The sequence below is a fragment of the Aythya fuligula genome, chromosome 11, assembly GCF_009819795.1.
Source record: "Aythya fuligula isolate bAytFul2 chromosome 11, bAytFul2.pri, whole genome shotgun sequence".
NCBI classification, from domain to species: Eukaryota; Metazoa; Chordata; class Aves; order Anseriformes; family Anatidae; genus Aythya; species Aythya fuligula.
In genome coordinates, this window is record NC_045569.1 from 18,279,341 (window position 1) to 18,300,834 (window position 21,494).

The 21,494-nt window shown below is 44.2% G+C and overlaps 1 protein-coding gene across 1 annotated transcript in view; it reads right to left on the reverse strand.

The window, feature by feature from the left end:
• Positions 1–21,494, reverse strand: part of ADAMTS17 (ADAM metallopeptidase with thrombospondin type 1 motif 17) — a 172,061-nt gene that overhangs the window by 86,648 nt on the left and 63,919 nt on the right. The window contains exons 8-10 of the mRNA XM_032194627.1: positions 19,037–19,142; positions 1,688–1,828; positions 543–693 (exon numbers count right to left, since the gene is read on the reverse strand). Of these exons, the coding sequence (XP_032050518.1) occupies positions 543–693; positions 1,688–1,828; positions 19,037–19,142 (398 nt within the window). The remainder of the gene's footprint in view (positions 1–542; positions 694–1,687; positions 1,829–19,036; positions 19,143–21,494) is intronic.

Consider the following 21,494-nt stretch of genomic DNA (forward strand, 5'->3'; position numbering starts at 1 on the left):
CGTGAAGGGGCCTAATTCTGTACAGATCTCTAAACGGCCTCATCAGGCAAACAGTCATTGATATTTCCTTGGAAAAGAGTTAGAGTGAGTTCATAAGAACACTGTAATGGTCCAAGGGTGAGGCCTACTGAAAGGTCAGACAGACGTCTAAGCTGAGTCTGTGAAGGCAGGCAGCACTCCTGTGAGAAAAGATTTTCCTCTCAGATGAACTACCAGGAAAACAGTATCTATGGAGTATTGCAGCAAAACCACGTCAAAAGGGAACTGTTGCTACATGAAGACTGAATACACACAAAAGTTCTTATGGGTCTGCTGTAGGACATTAAGACCAACGTGGGGAAGGGTGGAGGACTGCAGGAGTACATGCTGTTGACACAAAGGTCAACAGGAGTCTGACTACTGATGTTGTGGCAGTAGTGCTGAACATGCTGAAAATCCCACGGTAACTCTGAGGAAGGTCCAGACTCCTCCACTCCTCCAACGTTCAACAACTATATCGCCACATCCCACCTCATTTCCAGGTACACCCCACGAGCTCTTACCTCCATGTTTTTACAGAACGTAGCATTGGTCCCAAAGAGGATCTGGCACTGCTCATCGGCACTGTAGTGCATTCCAGGCAGCTTGTGGGGGAGCCGCACCGCGTACTGGCTTCGGGGGTCTGTTACCAGCAAACAGGTGCTGACCTTGGACCTGCAGAGTGCGATAATTAAACATGCCTGTGAGGGGAAGTACCTTTGAACTCGAGTGTTAGATCACTGCTGTAGAGCAGCTGTTGTCCTGTCTTAAACAGGGAATCTAATGACCTTGTGTGAAACAGTGGTGATTTTCTCAGTATCTTTCTGGAAGGTTTCTAAATCATTAAAGCTATGGACAAAAAGGTCCTTTAGAACTCATCCCCTGCCCCAGGCCTCAAGGCCGAATCTACTATATTTACATCATTCGGCATAAGTATGTGTCTAAATTATTCCTAAAAATCTGAGGGAGGCTCAATTTTGCCCTGAGGCTACCAAACCCAACAGCTTCGCAAGCCTTACAGTGATAGCTAGAAAGTCTTACGTCGTGTCTCACCTGGATCCCCCGAGCTCAATTTTATGCCCTGGGCTTCTTATTTATCACAGGCATAAAGGAAACAAAAATGCCTTTGTCTTCAAAACAATTGTTGACAAATTGGAATATCAGTTTGTCATCTCCCGTCTGTCACAGACCAGAGTGAGTGCAACCTTTTTTTTCAAATCCATGCTTTAGTGTAACACTAGATGTCCCATTTTCTTTCATTTTTTTTTTCCTTTCTCTCACACCTCTAATCCCCAGGGTTGGGGGATTAGTCCTTAGTGAACTGCTGAACACAGTAAACTGAAATATGGATGTAATGGAAGATTTTATCAGGGTACCTACACACATATTTCTGACACTGCAAATATGAAAGGCATTTGTTTGTGAAATGCAGGTAAACTGGGATTGTTTTTTAAGATGTTAGCAGTACAATGGCAACAGAATATAATTCCTCTGCCTCTCTGTAAACCTCAGTTTCAAAGGGCCTATAGTAATTGATAGAGTCAAACTTCCACACCCTAATGACACATGCACTTTTTTTTTTTAATGGAAATTTGTCTAGGCTCTCACTTTCAGATAGAACATTGGATTTGTGCCTGATAGGATATTTGATCATCAGTGCAATCCTTACTTGAGGAAGTTTTCAAGGTCATCGCGGCTGCATGAAGACCAGGAAAGGTCACTGGGGTTCCTGCCCTTGACCCATTCTCCAGACATAATATGGGACCTCCCTGCACAGGGCAGATGATCGTCATCATGGCTCATTCCCATGCTGTTTAATTAAAACAAAACAGGACACAAAAAAAACAACACCTATCAAGTTATCATGTGGGTGTCTCATTTACCATTGGACTTAGTAATGACATTGTCACATCTCACAACTAACAAAGTTGGCAATATGCTACACAAATAATACAGAAACATTCAGATAATTCTCTGGGCACCTGTTTCATGCATAAAATACAGGTTCCTTGAATTTACATGGAGGGATTCAAACACGTTCAGTGAGGATTTCAAAAAGCATCCTGAAATAGGAAAGTATTACCTTAACCTGCCTCCACCTTGCCACTCAGGACTCTTCCACCATTAGTGCAGTCTCTGCTTTTGGGCTGCTGCAGTAAATCGCTGTTGGAAAAAGCCTCTCTCTAGTGCTGCTACAGGCAGGTGGGACTCCTCTGCTGGAGGTCAGCCTTTGGGACCAGCCCCCACGGCAGCAAAGAAGGGATAAATGATGTACCCAAGTCCACCTGCTCCATCGGTGAAATGTCAGAAGCCCTGAATGGCAGTCCCACGCTCAGCCTATCATACCAGGCTGCCTGGCAGCAAAAGGAAGTTAAGGATTTTCCATCCTACTTTGAAATGATTGTTAAAACCATTTTTTAAATGGTACAGAATAGCATCACTCTGAAAAGTTAACATCCTTCCTTTGATTCCAGCATGAATTGGAACATAGGTTTCAGACAAAAGGTACCTTGTATGGCCAGTGTCACTTGCTAACAAAGCAGCACTCACGGATGTTGGGCTGAAAACAGGGATTGACGGGAACTCTCCAGGTTTCCAGCTTGAAGGACTGAGCAAGCCAGGAGCAGTCCCTTTAAAAATGGTGTTGGACTCTTTAATGCATGCTATTTCTCAGAGGCTCCCGTTTGCTTTCTGACTATGCTCTTGGCTTTGCTTCTCTCCATTTTTGGGACTCAACTGTTCAAAGCCTAAACACAACATACATTTCTAGTTGCAATGAACCAAATCCGGCTTCAGCAGCTTGATAATTATGGCTTAGATTAAACTGCCATTTATGCTATTTTTAGCTTAAAGTGAAGATTACATGGTGGGGTCTATTTTTTTTAGATTTATCTCCAGGGACATTATTATTGCTAGCAAAACTACATTTAACAATTGTTAGACTCAGAAGTTCATCGTTATTCTTGTTTTTAAACCTTTGTGGGTTTTGAACACAGCAGAAACACGAACATCAAGCCTGTTTTGTTTGATGCATGCAGGAATAATTTAACAGTCTATTAGTAACTCTAACTTCAAAACAGTAAAGAGTGAAATTCCTGCTCCACTGAAGTGAATGGGAGTTTTGCCACTGACTTCAATGGAGCCTGGGTTTCACTCCAAATATTTCACTCATGTTGTTTCTACACACAGAGAAAACTTCACATGCTAGGAGGAAAGTTCCAGCAGTATTCCTCCAATGCAAATAAGCCCATCTGAAGTCTGTATTCCTAAAAATCAGGGAAGGACGAGCTAAATGCCATGAAGCAGGTCAGGTAAGCTTGCTGGCAGTCTTCCAGAGGGAAGTTTGCCTGTCCAAAAATGCCAGTTCAGAAGGCTTGTAGGCACATAGCAATTGTGTTAGCTTTTCTAATGGAAACGAGGCAGGTTTCCAAGGTTTCTGTCAGCTTGCCTGCCTTGTGACTGCCACAGTGCTGAGACTTGAACTTGGGTCCTTCAGGTTTCTCCTCCGTCAGGGCTTCTATGGGATGGGACTCAGCAGTGCAGGTTCCCATCCTGGCAGCTTGCTGATCAGCCCCCTGGTCACCAACTCTGTTGTTCCACTTGAAAAAAGTGAAAACAAAACATCTTCCTGACTTTCCAAACTGCTTTAGGCTCCCTGATTCTATCTGTTCCACAAAAGGCTAGTGTTTGGCTCAGAGTTCCTTAATTAATGAATGCCTCAGCTTTCTGATTAACTTTAGTCGTTGCTAAATTTGCAAGAAGCCGGATTTTTTTTGTAGGCAAACATGGGCAACAGTTACTAATTAATACATTCCTGTCCTCAATTTTATTTTAAACCTGACCTCATGAAAGGTATCTGCCCAGGAGAAACGCTGAGGCTACCATTCATTACTTGGCTTTGATTTTGTAAGGGTGTTTGAGGCAGATAGAACAATCTTTATAGACTGAGCCAGAACTCACCTCTCAGAGTTATTGACAGCCTTCTTGTGAAATTCTTTCATTTTGTACATGTGTGGAAATCACTACTTTTCTGAATTATTCCTGATTTCTTAATAGAAATTCTTTAAAAAGCTCTAAGTGTAAAGGAATTGAGTCTGACCTATCGGTATGAAGCGAAATAGCTCTGCACGTTCAAAAGAACCATGCCAGTTTATATTAGCTTGGGATCTGGCCTCAAGGTACATAAGCAACCTCTACTGGCCTCCCTGTGATGAGTTTCTGTTAGAATGAAACCAGCAACACCTTTGGAGTCTGTTTTAATTGGCAGCACACAACTTTTCCCAGCATCTACTTTACCTTACAATGACTCACTTGAGGAAAGGATTAAATGACCTGCAGGACTGAGGCATACCCTAGCATGCTAACACATTCTTTTCTGAAGTTCAAGGGTCTCCAACAACATCAAAGGAAGAAGTTTTTCCTGAACACGTAGTAAATGTAATGCCATGCTGATTCTTTTCACTAATAGTCTCCCCCCCTTTAACAGAACTAAGTCGGACAGAGCACTGTGTGTTTGTACAGCAGCGCAAGCACTGATTCAGTGCTTTGCATTTTCTTTGTGGTCATCTAATCTTACCTGCTATTCAGAAGTTCACATGGAATTAGGAGCACATAATCAGCCCCCTGAAATACTCTGCCATGGGAAGGAGCTCTATTCTTACATGAGCAGATCTTGAAAATAGAGCCGATAAGAACGGCTCTTGGATTAGAAGTAAAAAGGTTAAAATGGCACCAGATTACCCTACTGACCCACTGCCCTCTGTGCTGTTCGAGGTATAACCATCCTTTTTATCGGGAGCAGCAACCACATGCTGCATGTTATCCTTTACACCACACCATTACAGATGGGCAGGACTCGATTTCACTCTGTGCTGTCACTGTCACAGTCACTGACCCCATTCTATGCACCGAGTTAGCTTTCTGCCTTCGGTTCACCACGTTCTCCTCCTGAAGACAAAGAGATTCCACACAGGCAAGCAAGAACAGCTCAGACTGTCAGCTCTTCCGCACAGTCCTTTCATTGCATGTTTATTCAGATTAGCACAATGGGAATCTGCTTTCACACCCCAGCTTCTCTTCTAATATAAATAACGCACTGGTTATCAGCTAAAGCCACTAGGGCATCGCTGACGGAGTCCTGCAGCACGTTTACTGTTGCTCATCATAAGTGAGTCCAGAAACAAGCTGACCGGCCAGTTTGAGTTCTGACCATTCACATAACCATAACAAGGCGAGTTTTATCCCAAGTCACCAGGAGGCAGCAAAAACAGATCTCTTTGAAGCTGTTTTGTGTAGAATGACACTTTAACATAACATTGCAAGGAATAAAAAATAGTATGCAATCTTCTCAGAGCCCTGGCCCCTCTGAAGTGCGTGCTCCTTTCCAGGACACCACTCTCTGTCGGGATCCACGCAGCAATCAGAACTGGGTCAGGACGCCAGAACGACACTCTGGGCCCAGGCCGGCCAACTTCTTGTCTAACCCTTTTTAGCAAAATGCAATTAAGCCGTTTGTTTTCCCACAGCAATACTAAATAAATGCACTTGCTTTGTTTGTTTTGGTCATTAGTGGAGCTTCTCCTCTAGACAGTTAATGTAACTAAACGGCTCTGTTTACCCTTGGTGCATTTTCCAATGTTTCCTGTTATTCTTTAAAAGCTTGAGCCAGAGCCCACCAAAGGCTGCCTTCAGTGCACTGTGCACTGCACCTCCAAGTTCTTGAGGTCATGTATACAAATATTCATCAGAACCACTACGACTCTCAATAGGTTTCCTATTAAAAGCCCCAAATCTGAGTTTGAGGACAGTTCCAAAGGCTGGGGGAAACTGATTTAGGAGATGCTTTAAATTTTTTCAACAGCTGCAACTTTATGGCTGGTAACAGACCAGTTGAGAAAGCCCCAGGTTTATTATCATGAGCTCCCTGTCTGGTGGAGAGAGGTTATAAAGTAGGGGCAAGAATCAAATGTAATAGAAAATATGATCAGCCATAAAACAAGTGCTTTTCTCCAGGCAGAAAGAGAGTAGCAAGTGACATAAGGAGGCATGATGAGGGGAAACTTAAAAAAAAAAACACAACAAACCATACCCAGAAGTGGAAACACCATGAACTTCTACAATCCCCCTGTTTCATGTAAGCACTTGGGCTGGCTGTTAATAAGAGCTTCTCCATAACCTCCCTGAGAAAGCCAAACCTTTCCATTTGTCTGCACATAATTCAGGGTGAATCTGATGCTGGTTCGCTTCAGAAATGAACGGCAATCAGGACAAGCAAGGCTTCCCAAGGTGACCTGGCTGTCACCCTAGGTACTCACTAAACTTCTGCGTGACACAAGTGCTCCCCACGCGACTGGCACTAATGTCAAAGTCCTCGTTTCTCCAAGGACAGTGAAAGACGATGTCCAGCTACCCACAAGGACGTGAGGACAGTGCTCTGTCCTGCCCTGCAGAGGGAAAAATCCAAGGGAGAGTCTTTCTATACCCGAAGGACCTACTCAAACTGCTGCAAAAGTGAAGGTCAGCAAAGCTCAGTGAGACCACAAAGGTTTCTGCATTCTTGGCAGGTCTTTGCTGGAAAGCACGTTTTCTCTACCTGTGTTTATAACGGGAGGCTCTTAGCCGCAGATGTTCTCTAGAAGGGCTCTGTTTCTGCAAAGCATCAGCGCTCCCTAAGAGCTACGTGCAGAACCCCCAGTTGCACACTACAGCAGGGCAGGTCACTGCTGACCTTTTCTAAAAAAGAGCATAGAGAAAAATCATTCCCTGTGACTCAGCTCGCCACGACTCACCCAGAGGGAATGCGGCATTAACCACTGAGCCAGGACGAAGCACAAATTTCTGTCTGAACCCCACCATAACAATATAAACGCAGAAGGAGGGACAGGACAGGACAACATCCTCATTTAGCGTGAGAGGAAACGGGAAAGGAGAGCTGTAACTTCCCTGCTCTGGCATTTCAGCGTGGGCAGGATGACAGTGCCCTGTGGAAAGCCTGCTGCTTAGACACGCTGTGGGCACAAATGCCATGTTTATGCATACAAAGGGCATACCTGAAGGACAAATTCCTTCCCCTTCCCACTTCCTATCAGGTCTCCACAAATGGCTGAGAAGGGAGTTCTGTCTCCAGAGTCCACCCGATCTCAGCAGCCAAGGAAGATGCTGCTCTGGCAGGTTACACACGGTGCCTGGCTGCAGCTGAGGACATCACGCGGGGTCATGAAGCTCCAACCAGCACAGGTCACGAAGCAGAGAACGTACATCAACAGTCCTCAGCAGCTACTGACTTGGGCTGGATCTGCACCAGCAACTTAGAAGTGGGAGACGGTATATCACATAATCAAGCCTGTGAGTCGTCCAGTCCCAAATCGAGTTCAATGTTAGGAATTTTTTATTAACGTTTGAAATCGAAGCTGTGTCACTGGAAAGATGCCTGCTTCTGAACTGGTTCAACATGTTTAACATTTCAATAGAAAACGCTGATATCTTGCGAGTTATGAGGCTTCCAACCAGTTGAGAATAAAGGCATAACAAAGTCAGAAGTGAAACGGGGTTGCTCGTTACAGCTGGAATTATAATTGGAGCTGCAGTGCAAAACGAGGACAGTAAGTTCAAATGCAGAGTGACCTAGGAAGGTGATGTGTCTGTAAGTAACCAAAGAGAGGCAGAGACAGCCAGAGGGGTCAGAAGGGAGTCCAAGCGAGGCTTGGACAGAGGGCAAACTAACAGATGCTGGGGAAACACGCTGGGGTGAGCTGAGCAAGGAAGGAGGAGTGAAATAGCTTGCATAACCTTCTTACAAAAACAACGGTCACTGGGTCTGGTGGCTTAATGGAAAACAGGCTTTTTCACCTTGTGCTTCTCGAACATGTGAACGCAGCCTTCTAAATATAATCTGACTGTTTCAGAGGCTGTCAGGAGGTACTTGGGGGAGCTGAGATGCAGAGGGGAAGACGACCTTACTTAGAGCATTTGTAATAATCGAAGATGGTCGTTGTGTACATACTGTTATCTAGGACAGGGGTGTTCAGGATGGGTGCCCAGCTTTTGTTTCATTTATCAGGAGAGACAACATTTAAAGGGAGCCATGACTAATGGACTCTTGTTTTCATAACCAAGTTTATGTCACTCTAATAGTGAAGTAACCAGACATTTTGTATGGTTATCTGCTCATCAAGCAGCCAAGAAGTCAATAACAGCGAGTGAGAACACTCCAACGCCTTTGGTGAATTGCAGTGTGGAAAGCTGTGGTTTATTCAGCTGCGTGACAGATCCAGCCCTTTATTATATGGTTTTCATTTAAAAAGAATTATTTCTTTTGCCACGGAATCTGGAAGGCAGCAAGTATAAGCTTGTGTGGCAAGGGACATACAGCACACACTAGAGACTAAGATGGCAGGCACAGGCACTGCAGCACTGCACTCACCCAAGCGTTTCGTCTCCAAGTTTGGTGCCCACGGGGTCCCAGATACCAGTACCAGAGCTGCCCAGACCCCGCTGACACAGCGGCAGTCCTCTTAGCTGGTCTGATGGAAGTTACACCAGGGCCATGAGGAACAAGGTGAGTCATCTCATGATCTCCTCTCCAGCAGTAACATCACATGCCCAAGTCACGAGTGACTCCTGACTGAAAAGAGCAATGAAATTTCTCTCCGGCTACCAGTGAAGAGACACCAGCTACTCATTACTCCTAAATCAGGAATAAAGTTATCCGAGGGTCAAAGGGTAATGTCCTCGTGAAAATGTATGCACTGAGCTGTTCCCTTGACCTCCACAAGATTTAATTCACTTCAATCCACTTCCTGGATGTGAAAAATGCTTTTTCACTTGCTTTAGGTTGGTCTCAAAAAGCAGGGAAGTGTTGCACAAGGAGCACAGTGAATGAAACAGAGCACAGCAGTGGGCAGAGAAAGACTCTGCTGCTTTTCTTTCCTGGTGAGCAGAAGCTGCTGTGTCCCATCTGCAGCTCCTTGTAAGCAGAAAGCACCCTGGTACATTGCAGGACTAACATGCTGATGGAAAACAAGCTGCTTGCTTTCAGCACTGCCAGAAAGTGGGTGAGAACAAGGCCCCAGAAAATGTGACATGCATTTCCTTAGAAGATGAAAAGCAAATTTAAATTATAGGGTGGAAAAAAAAAGACAAAAACCCTGGGATAGCTGGGTGGGAGAGCCCACCCACTAGGGAACAAAGAGAAAGGCTCAGTAAGAAGGGCTGACAGGTCTGTCACTCAAGGTGTTGCCAACCTGAGGGGAAGCTCTTGCATGCGAACACCTGAATGTGCCGTGCTAAAACTTCTGCAAAACCAGCGAAAGCCTCTAGTCAATCACATTAATTACCGAGGATAAAACCTGAACAAAGAGATGCAACACGAGAAGATATTAAAAGAATCTCTACAGGGGAGGGAGAGACAGAGAGCATATTTGCCTAATCTGTGCACCACAAGCAAGCACAGATGTCCCACACGCCGCCCCACCAGGAAGCCACCCACTGCCGTGCACTGGGGAAGACAAGGCAGCCTGGGGAACGCGCTGGAGGAGTCGGGAATGCTGACTGCTGGCTGCCTTCCCACACGTGGAGATCAATTCTGCACTCGTGGAGGTGGGAGAGAGGAGATGGCCAACATCAAAAGACAGAGGCACAGATGTAACTGTAATGTATGTAATTCTACCAGCATCCCGTCTTCTGAAGTCCCCAGAGAAGCCACTGTATCCATGCTTTATGGTTCCCAGATCAGCAGAAGTCTTGTTCACAGAAAGAAATATTGCTCAGCCTCTTTTGTTTATTCTTCCTTTTTGGTCTAGGTTGATGATCTTTGTGGGGCTGCAGACTCTGCAATAATCCATCCCGTGTGACCTTCTTCACTGAGTCACCTACATGACAGGTGCATGTAGAGGACAGTAACAAACCTGTGTGCCTTCTTTTGATTCTAGGAACGAAAAATAAACATTCTCTCCAATAATGGATCAGTCTGCAGTAGCCAAGCCCCTTCAGCTGAAGACGTGCTGGAGGGATACGGCATTTCCAGTAGTAGCCTTCTTGCTCCCTAAGCTCTTGGGATTTTTCATGATGGTGCAGCTGGGAAAAAAAAATATTATCGCCCAATCATCTGGCCTTGGTTATTGAGAAGTGACCGTAGATGTTCAGTACGCTGCTACTTAAGTCTCTCTCTTAAGTAATCAGCAGGGAGAGTCTTGATATCAGGCAGGAGCACTGCAAATCATGGCTTGGTAAGAAGAGCACTTTGGAAGTGCTATGTCCAGAGCAATACTGAAATGGAAACCTTTGGAGAGTGAGGATGCCTGGTTGCCTACAAATTTCAAGGTGAATGCAGCCAAGGTTGCTCTCACAGTGTCAAAGAATGCCACAAGAAAAAAAGTAAAAAGCAGTTTGAGAAGAGACATTATTGCTTTGAATGACCTTGGTTTGAACGTATTAATATGAAGACAAATTTCAGAGAAATAAAAGTCTGTTATCTTCATAGGAAGATACCTCTTTAGAAGGTCTTCAGCTGGTACGATGTGTAGCATGCACATCATTTAACTGATGACAGCTTTCTGGAAACAGCAAATGAGTTTTCCCTCACGGGAGTCTGCCCATCACATTCAGAGGTGATGCATGCAATAATGCATTCTACAAATCCAGTAAGATTACAAACACCATCAATTTTTTCAGAGTGAGCTCCAGGTGCGCACTGTAGCACTTAGGATATAAAAGGAAAATATGATATTTTTTTTCTAAACAAAACAAGTTTGTTTTTTTTACTTGGAGAGCAGCCTCAGTACCATATCTGGATTAGTACCGAAAGGGTGTCAACAACAGCAAAGCAATGTAGTAAGACATCAAAATTTATACCCAATGGAGAGGATGGAAAATGATTAGATGTGAGCTGAGAACACCAAGAACAAAGTCGTCCTGATTATTTTGTTTGTCTAGTTAACTTCCTCTTGCTGAATTTTATTCCTCAACACAACCATTGGCCAAGAGGCTGCCAATCTCATTCCACTGCAGCGCTGCCTTGCTCTGACATAATGGCAAAGGGAACCACATTTTTAGAGGCAACATCATTTCTACTGGCACTGCTGCTGCTGCTGAGTTACTACAAAAGGCTTTGCCCATGACAGTCTGGGATTTATCACTTTCCCCAGCTCTGCAGTCATTTTCACCTGGAACCTGTTGAACTCAGCAGGCCAGGCAGACAGCCTGGGTTACAAGCGATTGGAACCCAACTGCTAGTGGAAAAGTAAATACTTCAGCTAGATTGCTGCCCTTGTATAAAAACAAACGATTATTTGCTAAGTGGCACTTGCAAACCTAGTAATTCGTGTGTTGGGGGGTACTGGAGAGGTCGCACAATGGGGGCTTGTACTGTTCCTGTGCTTTGGGTCACTGGGTCCACAAGGCTGTTGCCAGCAAAGCCAATGAAGTATGAAACCAGAACCCCAGTAGCAGGAAACATATGAAAGATTTCCCAAATCATTACAGCCCAGCTATTAAACACGGCCTTGGCCTACTCAGCAGAATACGCCTTCAAAAAGAAAGATAGCTGGCAAAGCCACAAAGCTGGTGATTAAACAGAATTGTGCTGTCTGGGAGTTTCTAAGGAACTGTTGGTTGCCTGTTTGGTGCACTTACATTAAGCAAAGCTGCACGAGATGCTCAAAACCAAAGGAATGAGTGGGTCTGCGACAGAACATTGCTTCACTCGGGATTGCACAGGCATCTTCCACAAAGCGCCGAGTAAAACCATAGAAACCCTTGCCCAGAATCATACAAGTGCTGGCCACAGCAGTCCTCAAAGCAAGGGGAGGCAGACATTCCCATACCCAGCTCCAATGTGGCTGCACTCCAGTACTGTAAATAAACTACCAGGCTAGGAAGATAATTTGGGTGGCAAAAGATACACGACAGAGGGGAGGGACCCCACCACTACACTACTATGAGCAGGTTTAGTTACTGTACCTGTAAATGTCTTGCAGTCTTACATACAGATGAAGTAGAACCAATCACATCATCCATATGGCACATGGCGTTACTCAAACGTCTCAATTTCTCCTTCACAGCCATCTTTTTCTCCACTTGATTTCCCCAAAATTTCTGCCTTCTCCAAATTCTACTCCGCTTCTACCAAACAGCTTCACGTCTTTAATCTCACACTAAAACCGACGGTGCGTGAATATCCATGCGTGGTTCTGTCCTTACTAAAACAACTTGCCCAGCCAAGTTAAATACAACATCATTATTCTACTTCTGGAATTCAATATAATACAAGATACCTGAGCAAGTTAATCATACGGGCAAACACATGTTCTGTTTAGGGATGCCCCACCACTACCTCTTCCTCAACATATCAAGTCAAACCATCCATGCTTGCAGAAGCTTCCGCTGGTTTTATTTATGTTTAGATCTGTATCTATCTTTGATCTCTGCTTCCTAGCATCAAGTTGCAAATATTAAGCTACTTAGGTCCACAATATATTTTTTTGGTCTGACCCAGACCTCTCAGTGTGTTACTGAAGTTGGAAGAAGCACCTCCTGAAATGTCAGGCTGTACGTAGCTCTCTCTCAAAACCAGAGTGTGTTATTAAATAATTGTTTTGACCTGTACAAAGATACGTGATGAAAGAGACAGTATTTCATTATGTCTGCTTGGTGCTGTACAGAGAAGGGTAACTTAACTGTGAAAATGTGCTTGCAATTATCTGTGGAAGAAGAATGAAAACCTGGGAGGAGGGGAACAAGGGAGCCTGGGAACAGAGAAAGACATTCCACAACAGATTTACAACACAAATGGCAGAAAATAAAATTAGCAACTCCAGGGTGGGTACGGACTGCTGCCAGCATTTTTGGCCAGCCCCAGGGTATGTCTACACGGCAGTCAGTCACTCCCAGGAATCAATCCTGGGACTGCAGCGTGCTGGAACAGCGACATTCTCCTGTGAGATTTAAAAAGGGGAGCGCTGGCACTAGAAGAATTTAGCTGGGGTACGTCTGAAACAAACTGCTCAGTGACTCAGGCCGTCTCGGTGCAGCAACGTGGTTTCTGGTACCTGAGCTTGCCAGAGTAAAGCTTGAATGGGATCGCCTCAGCCTCCAACGGAGGAGAACCCCTGGGATCCGACTGACCTTGATTTTCAGTCCCTCCAAATGCAGCCATGTGAGTTCCAGCACATCGTCATCTGCAGCGTGGCCAAAGCAGCCACACAAGCTTTTACGAAGGCGCAGAGGGAATTGCACCGCAGCTCCCCACGAGACAGAATCTACATCCAAACCGCCAGCAGCGCTGTCAGAGAGGTATGCACAGCCACAAGCAGATGTCCTGTCAGACAGCCACAGGCTGCATCCCTGAGCCACTGTGTAAACAGATACCAACCTCCAGGCCCATGGACGGGCACCTCTTTGCAAGGTCTCTGGTAAAACATTGGGGAACTGGAGTAAGAAGCCTGTTGGCAGCGCTGAAACACTGCCTTGTACATTCAAGTTCTGCCTCATTCACAGCACAGACTAGAGGTAGAAGTGAAGTTATCCAGATAACCCTGAAACCGAGATTTTTGTGCTTCCAAATTTTACTCTGCAACTTCAGTAACAATGGTTTTAATTCCTGTTGGGAGGTAAGTAGTAATATGGGGACAGACTGCTTCCTGGTAATTAATCAGTATACTTTTGCAATACCAATTAAAGAAAAATATTCCACAGAAATTCAGATTTACCTGCCTGATAAATGTAAGACTAACTCAAGCCCCCACCACACTTCAAACAGCACCTGCAAGGTCTGATCTCTTTGTCAGCACTGTAACACTCCAGGACCTTACTGGTCACTTTGCTCGGGCTTCTAAAAACCAGCTGTTTACAGATGCTTTTAAAAAATTCTTGCATTTGCCATCATGATAATGCAGATGTTCAAAAGAGTGAGAAAAAGAAGTCCAGATGGGAGCTTTCACGACAAAACAGGCTGCCTACAACAGTACAGTCATGCATTCAAGGCTAGAATACAGTGAGCTGCTCTAAAAAAGAGAGGGCTGGGAGTTCTTTCTTTTAAAACAGCTTCCTAGCTCCAACAAGCTGCAGCTAAATGTTATAATCCCAGGATAAAGTAAGGATTTGTAGCAAAGGTCCCTCCATTTTTATGTCATTTCCAGAACTCTTCCCCTGCACTGTTACCGTGATTTGGCTGGCTCCATTGCCACTGGCACTGTGCTGCCTGGAATCACAGAACAGGAACAGAAATGGTTTTGTATCAGCGCACTCTGCAGTGTTACCTGACTCCTGAGATCCGTGTCCGATTCACTCTGGTGGTCCTCAGCTTCCCTAGGAAACTGAGATTCTCAAATGCATTTCTACACACTGGAGGGGAAGGAGGATGTTAATTTCCTGTCTGGTTCCTAGGAAGTGCGCTCATACACCTGCACTGCACTGACCCGGATTTGCCGGTGCAAGCTGTCATCGGACGTTTTGCTGTATGAATTCTGCACCTGCTCAAGATGCTTCCTCCTTCAGCCTGCAAGACTTTTAAATCCTGCCTTCGAACTATTTCCATGAAGGAATCTCTGCTGGGTGCTGCACTAGACAGACCAGGGCAGCAGGTTTTTTTCACAAGTCTTTCGGCATCAATATCATGCCAAGAAAGGGAACACCCAGAGAGCATTTTTCCTTTACCTGCCATGCCATCATTGCTCGAGACACACTGCAAAGGTCGTACTTACTTACACAGCAAATAATTATGCACCCTGAAGTCATTGTAACCGAGCTATGTCTATCAATACTTAGATGTCAAGCAAATAATCATACTGGACAGAAACCTGCTGGTCCTAAACACTTCTCTTAGCTGATTCCAAATCCAGAGCTCTTTGGTTTGTGCATTATAGGCTTTTTACCTTTGGACTCATTTTTGTCCTCATCTGTTTCAGCTTCAAGTTTGAGGCCATGCGGTTTCAGACTGCTGGCATCGGACTGCATCTTCCTTATTGTTAGTTGATTTTGATCCACTTTCTTAAGGGCATCTGACACAGCGTGGCTTCCAGCCACACCACCTCAGGCTGTTCTCTCACCATATAGGCAGTGCCAGGTTCCGCTAGCTCATGAATGGGAATCCTCCCTCCCCACCCAAGCCTCCCCCCCAGCCCACAAGAGGAAAGCCGAGGCTGTTGAAAGAAACAGGAATGGCAACAAAGCTGGCATTGTTGGTCTGAAAAACCACTGACTACAGCCCACCCGCTTCATTTAGGGGTAACGGATTCAAGGATGAATCCCAGCTTTTGTTGAAAAAAAAAATCATTTGCCTTTTTCTTTACAGAACGTCTTGGAAATGGTAACAATGTCAGTGCTGTAGGCAGAAAGAGACCGAGGGGAAGGGGAAATGGCACTATTTTTCTAAAAGTCACAGTTGTTCAGGGTGGTCTTTGGGGTATGACTCTCAGATCAAGTTCACGCTGGTGCAGTTCATGGGGGAGGAGAGAAGCGCTATTCAGGATCCTGTTGACAACAGTTGGGCATTTTTAAACTCTTATTCCACCAGTCTGAGGAAAAATGAGAGTAAGAAAGTTTTCAACAGAGTTAACGGTTTATAATTTGAAAACCTTGGACTTAGGGTTTTTAAGACTTCAGGGAGCACTGTGATCACCGTGTCTTCTGGGTAGGTCAGAACACAGTACTCCACCCAGCAGTCTCTGGATAAAAACCAATTAACCGTGGTTACAGTAAATTGTGTTACTTTAAAAGACAGCCACTACTGACCACGTTGAACAAAGGAGCAATGCTTGCTAAGGATCCTGTTTTACATGGTAAAAAGTTTAAGATTTGTAGCCTCAACATACGTTCAGTGGTCTCTACCCTGCCTGTTACTTTCTTGCAGCAGCAAATTTTCAGGAAAAAGTGCATCTGAATTCCAATGGATGCTCCGTTTGTGTCCATGGACCAAAACTCTCTCTTCAGATTTAAGGATGTAAATACAACAGACAGAAGTTACACCACTCACCTCACAATCGAGCAACAACCACCCTGCAGATGAATTTTTATAGGATCTATAAGCATCATCCTAGTGGACCTATTTAATGATGTCTCCATGTTTTCAGTGCAGCTGTCCGTAATAGTGATTTTGCAGAGAGTCCAAGTGACATTAGCTGCAAATTAGGAACTTGACACATCAATTAGTAATCTATTCACTTTTTCCAAAGTCTACATCAGAAACAATCTGTGAACACCAAATTGAGCTTGTGATCTCCAAGGACATTTGTTAGTCTTAGGGCAAGAAGTAATAAATCTCAGCTTTTCAACACTACAGAAATCAGCCCTCAATAAAGCTCAAAATTACAGTTCTCCAAAATTTATAATTTTGCCCATATGGGTGTAAGTTTGGGTTTGATTTTTTTTTTAAATAAAGTTTAAGAAAATTGCCTTTAGTTCTCCTTGTTTTCCCTTTTTAAACTTGAAGCTCTTCTCAGCTTCATTGTCTTTGTCTCTGCTCAGCTCACACTCATTTTAAAAACTTCTACCAGTCTGTAGGGGAAGCCTGCACGCAGTCCTTCTACGTGCACAAGACATGCTGCAACAGGCCTGCTCGCAGCATCCTGTTGAGGTTCAAAAACAGGTGTCAGGCCTCTCCTTATTCTCCTGATAAGGTTGGTGGGAAGATTCCTGCTGACTCCAAGACCTCCAAGCATCAATAAACTGACCAGAAGGAACTAACTAACTAGGCCACTGGTGGGTGACACGATAGAGGGATGATTTTGATGCTCAAGGAGAGTGGTGACAGAAAGATGGCATTTTTTCCTCTCTTCCTTCTGCACACTGGGGTTTGATTAAGCATGCATGTTAAGTGAGGGAAGAGTGGGCAGAAGGGCTAGAGGCCTCACTCCAGTTTGTGAAAGAAGCGCAACGCAGCGTGGAATAGACTAACCTGGAAGAGGTGGTAGCAGAATCCTGACAGCAGCTTCTCTAACCTAACCATCTGGCTCCTTCAGCTGGAGCCTTCCTGGCTCAGGTGCATCTCAGAGACACACTCCCCTGACCTAGAGACCCCAGGTCTCTAGACTGGCTCTTAGAGACCCTCCAAGTCCCTCTATACCCAAGCAAACTTCCTAATCTCTCTTTCGTGAGCCTGTTCCAGCCTCTTTTCTCTGAGGGAAGTGGTTCATAAGGCAGTTCTGTTACAAAACACAACCTCCTTTACCACCTGTCCCTCTTCACCTGCAATCTTTATTTAAGCTCTCCATCTCCCCCCACAACAGGACCTAAGACTCTCCTGAAGCCAAAGCTTCTCTGCACAGTAGTGCACTCCATGTCCAGCCCAAGCCATCCTCTGCCGGCCTCTTTAGACATCTCTTGAAAATAGCTTTCCAAGATGGACACAAAGAAAGAAAACCAGCAGAGAAAGGGCACTGTGCTCTTACCATCAAAATTGCTCTGAGGGAAGAAAATGATTTGCTCTTTTCTGCACAGATGGAGAGCTGCATCTGAAAGCATTACATCCCCGATTTGTGTTGTGGATTTTTTGCAAGGCATTATTAGAAGGAAGTTTGACAGCTCTGCTGGGAAACTTGGCAAACGCCGTGGCAGACCAGTCTCACTCTTTTACACAGCTGGATTTTCTGCAGCCCAAGTATTTTTCCCTCCTGCTCTTGGCCCATCCAAAGATGAGTGCTGAATTTCCCTTAACATTACCCACAGGTTAATTTGTTATTAAGCTTAGGCTCAGTTTAACATCTTGGCATGCAGTTTAAATAAAACCAAAACCAAATGTCCTTCATTTCTGCTGAAACCACCCTCGGTTTGGCTCGGCTGCCTTTGGTGTCACTGGAGGGTGAACAGGAGATTCGTTTTCATCTTGTCATTTCTGGTAGTAACCTAAATATCCTCCATGCAACTCTGAAATACATTGCTATAAAATAATTATTTGTCATGCAATGAGAGTGGCCAGAATCTGAACACGATACATTGGCTCTGACTTAGCTGTCAAATATTTGTTACTGTAGGGAAGAAGGATACAATAGACACATAAACCGTAAGAGTCCAGAAGGGTGCAGACAAAATTTCTGTGCAGCTTCTTACTAAAGAAACAATGGTGGGATTTCCCACCTCTCATCCAGAGGCTAAAAGGAGGAGCACTTGAAAACCCCACAGGCATAGCCCTTGCCCCTGTATAATCTTGTTCCTGGTCTAATTCTATATATTACACAGCCTAACTGTGACATCACTCTAACTAAGAGTGATGTCAATGGAAAGGGAAAAAACCTCGTAAGTATTATGAGTAAGTGCACATTACACTTAGCCTGGAAAGCAGTGAACGTGGATGCTGACCTTTGGGTTAACTCATTAACTGCACTAAGACTACGTAGCAAATGACTCTTCCAGTCAATTTTGTTTTGTTCTGCCCATGGAAGATTTACAGGCAGCTTAACAGTCTTCAAAGTCACCTGCAGAAAGTACCTGGGAAGCTCATTCTGTAAATTTCAGTGTGACTATGAATTATCACATCCTTTGCTATTTTTTCCCAGTCAATGTGTGTTGGTCAGCTGTGGCTGAGCTTACAAATCAAGTCATACAATATCTGTTGATCAAGTAATGATGTTTAAAGGCATTCGCAAAATGCTGATATTTACAGTTCAGTCGCTGTGAGTTATTGCACTTGCAGGTGTAAAGCTATTACTTAAGTACTGAACTACTGAAACCCTTGACAGAGACACTTAAACTTAAGGAAAGATTTAGCAAGTTCAAAGATTTTGAAGCTGATGTTGTCTTCCTGGGCCTATTCTAAAGCATAATTTGCACAATTTGTCTCTAGCTATTAACACTAACCATTCAAGGGAACGAGGCCTTTTCATGCTATTCAAAATCAAACTGCAGAGTGGCAAAGAGAGGAGGATCAAACAGAAACTTTTGTGTGTGCTGAACCAATTATTTACGCAAATTTGACAGATTTAGGAAATCATAACAAACATGGTGCACCAGTAATTTCATTTGTATGGCTTTAAATAGAAGTATCCTGCAGTGACATCAGTAAATAAATGGAAAGAAAAGGTCTTACTTGTGCCCAAGTTCGTGTGCAATTGTAAATGCCAGATTGAGACCGTTATCTTCAGCAAGTACACATTTTCTCTTGGCACTGCACACACCTCCCAGGTAAGCAATTCCTGCAACAGAAACACAGAGAACGTGTCCCATCAGAGTTGGTGAAGCAACTCATGCACTCAAGATGTACAACAGTAACCCAACCAAAAGGACAAAAGATGCTCCTAGCATGGAGTAGTTTTCATCTGAGTATTTTCTTCTTCATATTTTTGATAAATCAGTCCAGGGTTTTAGCAGACAAGAAAAAAAATCAAGTTAAGCACAGACACTTTTCACTAGAAAACATATTTCACTGTCCATACAAACTCAAAAATTCACTGAAGCTTGTCTATGCCCCCTACTACAGTATTAGAAGATACAGTGAAGTAGCCTTAACAACTACTTTAATGGAGTTGCCCGGATTTTCAGAATAATGTTGATGAGAAGGAATAAAAATAATAAAAGCTGATATTCTCTGAAAAGCTCTTCCATTTCCCCTTATTTTCATACCTACAGAAGGCAAGAGTCTTACCATCACTCCTGGTGGTAAGTCAGAAGGCCAACATAGGTGGCAGAAGAAGGCCAACAATATGGATGTGAATATCCATTACCAGGGGAATTCTGGATGGAATGAAGGGGTGGGCAATAGCCTCTTAGTTCAGCATTAGCAGCAAAGAAGCGAAGGCAGCACAGAAATCAGACACTAACATTTGCTTACTTTAAAAGTGCTGACTGTGGAAGGCCGGATTCATACCAGATGCAAAACATAAAATCAGGATTTAATCTTTTTAAATCAATGACCATAGAAGTCTGAGTTTCATCACTCCTCTTAGACTGACTGCCTTTTTGCTCTCACGATAGTCACGAGGACGTCAAGGAAACACTCTGGAAGTAACATGTTACTTTGAGAAAGAGATTGCAAGCTCACTCCACATGCTAGCCTAATGAACTGGTCAGAGAACAGAATCTCAACTGTTGATGCCTGCAGTGCGTCTTGAGCTATGAATATGCCTTCTGTTTCTTTTAAAGATCACAAAACATTCCTGGTTGATTCTGAAAGGGAAGCAGATATTTCTCCTGATTTATATCTCCTCATATGCACTCTTATGGTAACTTATAAATAATAATATCCGCACCAATTACAGCTTTTTGCTTCCAAACCAACTTGGGAGCAGCAATTTCTGGGAATAATTCTGGCAGAAGAAAAAAAAAAAAAACAGTTTGGGAAAATGTTAGTTTATTGTAAAACCAATAGCAGAGGGTCTGAGATTAAGAACAACTGCCAGATTTTGGTTAAAGGGGAACAAAAAATTGGTATTTGAGTCACAGAAGCTAAAGATGGAAAGGAATGGTTTGGTGACTCAGTCAACCCTCTGTTCCCTTAGCTTTGTGCCCTTGTGTATTTTTGAGTTCTTAAATCCTCTCCCAGAATGCGTACAGAAATGGGGTGCTTGGAAAGAAGGACTCTTGGTGCCAAACTGATAATCCTCCCCATGGCTGCCTCACCACTGGAGCACACTGCGTCGCCAAAGGGACAGCGATGGCCCACCAGCTGCTGGCCATCCTGCTCCCTGCTGCTAATCCTGCTCCCTAGCTGTGTGAGAAGAGAAGTAGTGAGGGCTGCTGTGTTTGCCCTCCTCCTTAGCTTACACATCCCAGGCTCTTCCCAAAGCGGTGTGCTATCAGCCTGTGGCACAATTAGCAGCTACTCCAAAGTCTCCCCTGCAGATCCCTCTGCCTCCTGGGGATGAACACAGCAAACGCAGCTGTGTAATACTGAGCCAGCTCTGCCAAAATGCACTTCTGATGAATAGAGAGGGATCCTTTGGTTACCTTTCAGCAGTTTTAGGTAGAGCCAACAGCCATGACCAGAGCAGGATTCTGACAAAGTGTTTTGTTCCTACCACTAATCCTGATCATTCCGCCTTTATCTTCAATTTAACCACTGCCAATTTATCTCTCTGCTGTATTTGACAGAGGAGGATATAACTGAGAGGCAACAAAACCGTATTGCATCTGCAGTTCAGTGGCCAATCCGGCAAGCCAATTTAGCTTGAAGTGATTCGTGCTAATTTCCTTCTGATAAACTTAATGAGAACGATTTGATGTTTGCTGGCACTTGGAAATGGAAGGGGGCAGTATTTCCATGTTTCAGAGATGTGGTGTAGGAAAACAACCCAGAGATCTGGCAATATATTAAGAGGTTAAACATCAATTAAAATGTCAAATACATCACGAAGGCCTCAAGCAGTAATTCTTCTAAAGTCTCTGTTTAGCGGTTCTAATCCCCACTGAAGCTGACTGGCAATAACGCTGCTCTGTGCTAAAAGCCTCATTGCTCAATGGTGGAAAACTGATGATGAAGGGCTGGTACATTCATCAGTGGATGAAAAAGAAGCAACCGTGGCTCAGTTATAGACTCTTCATCACCTCAC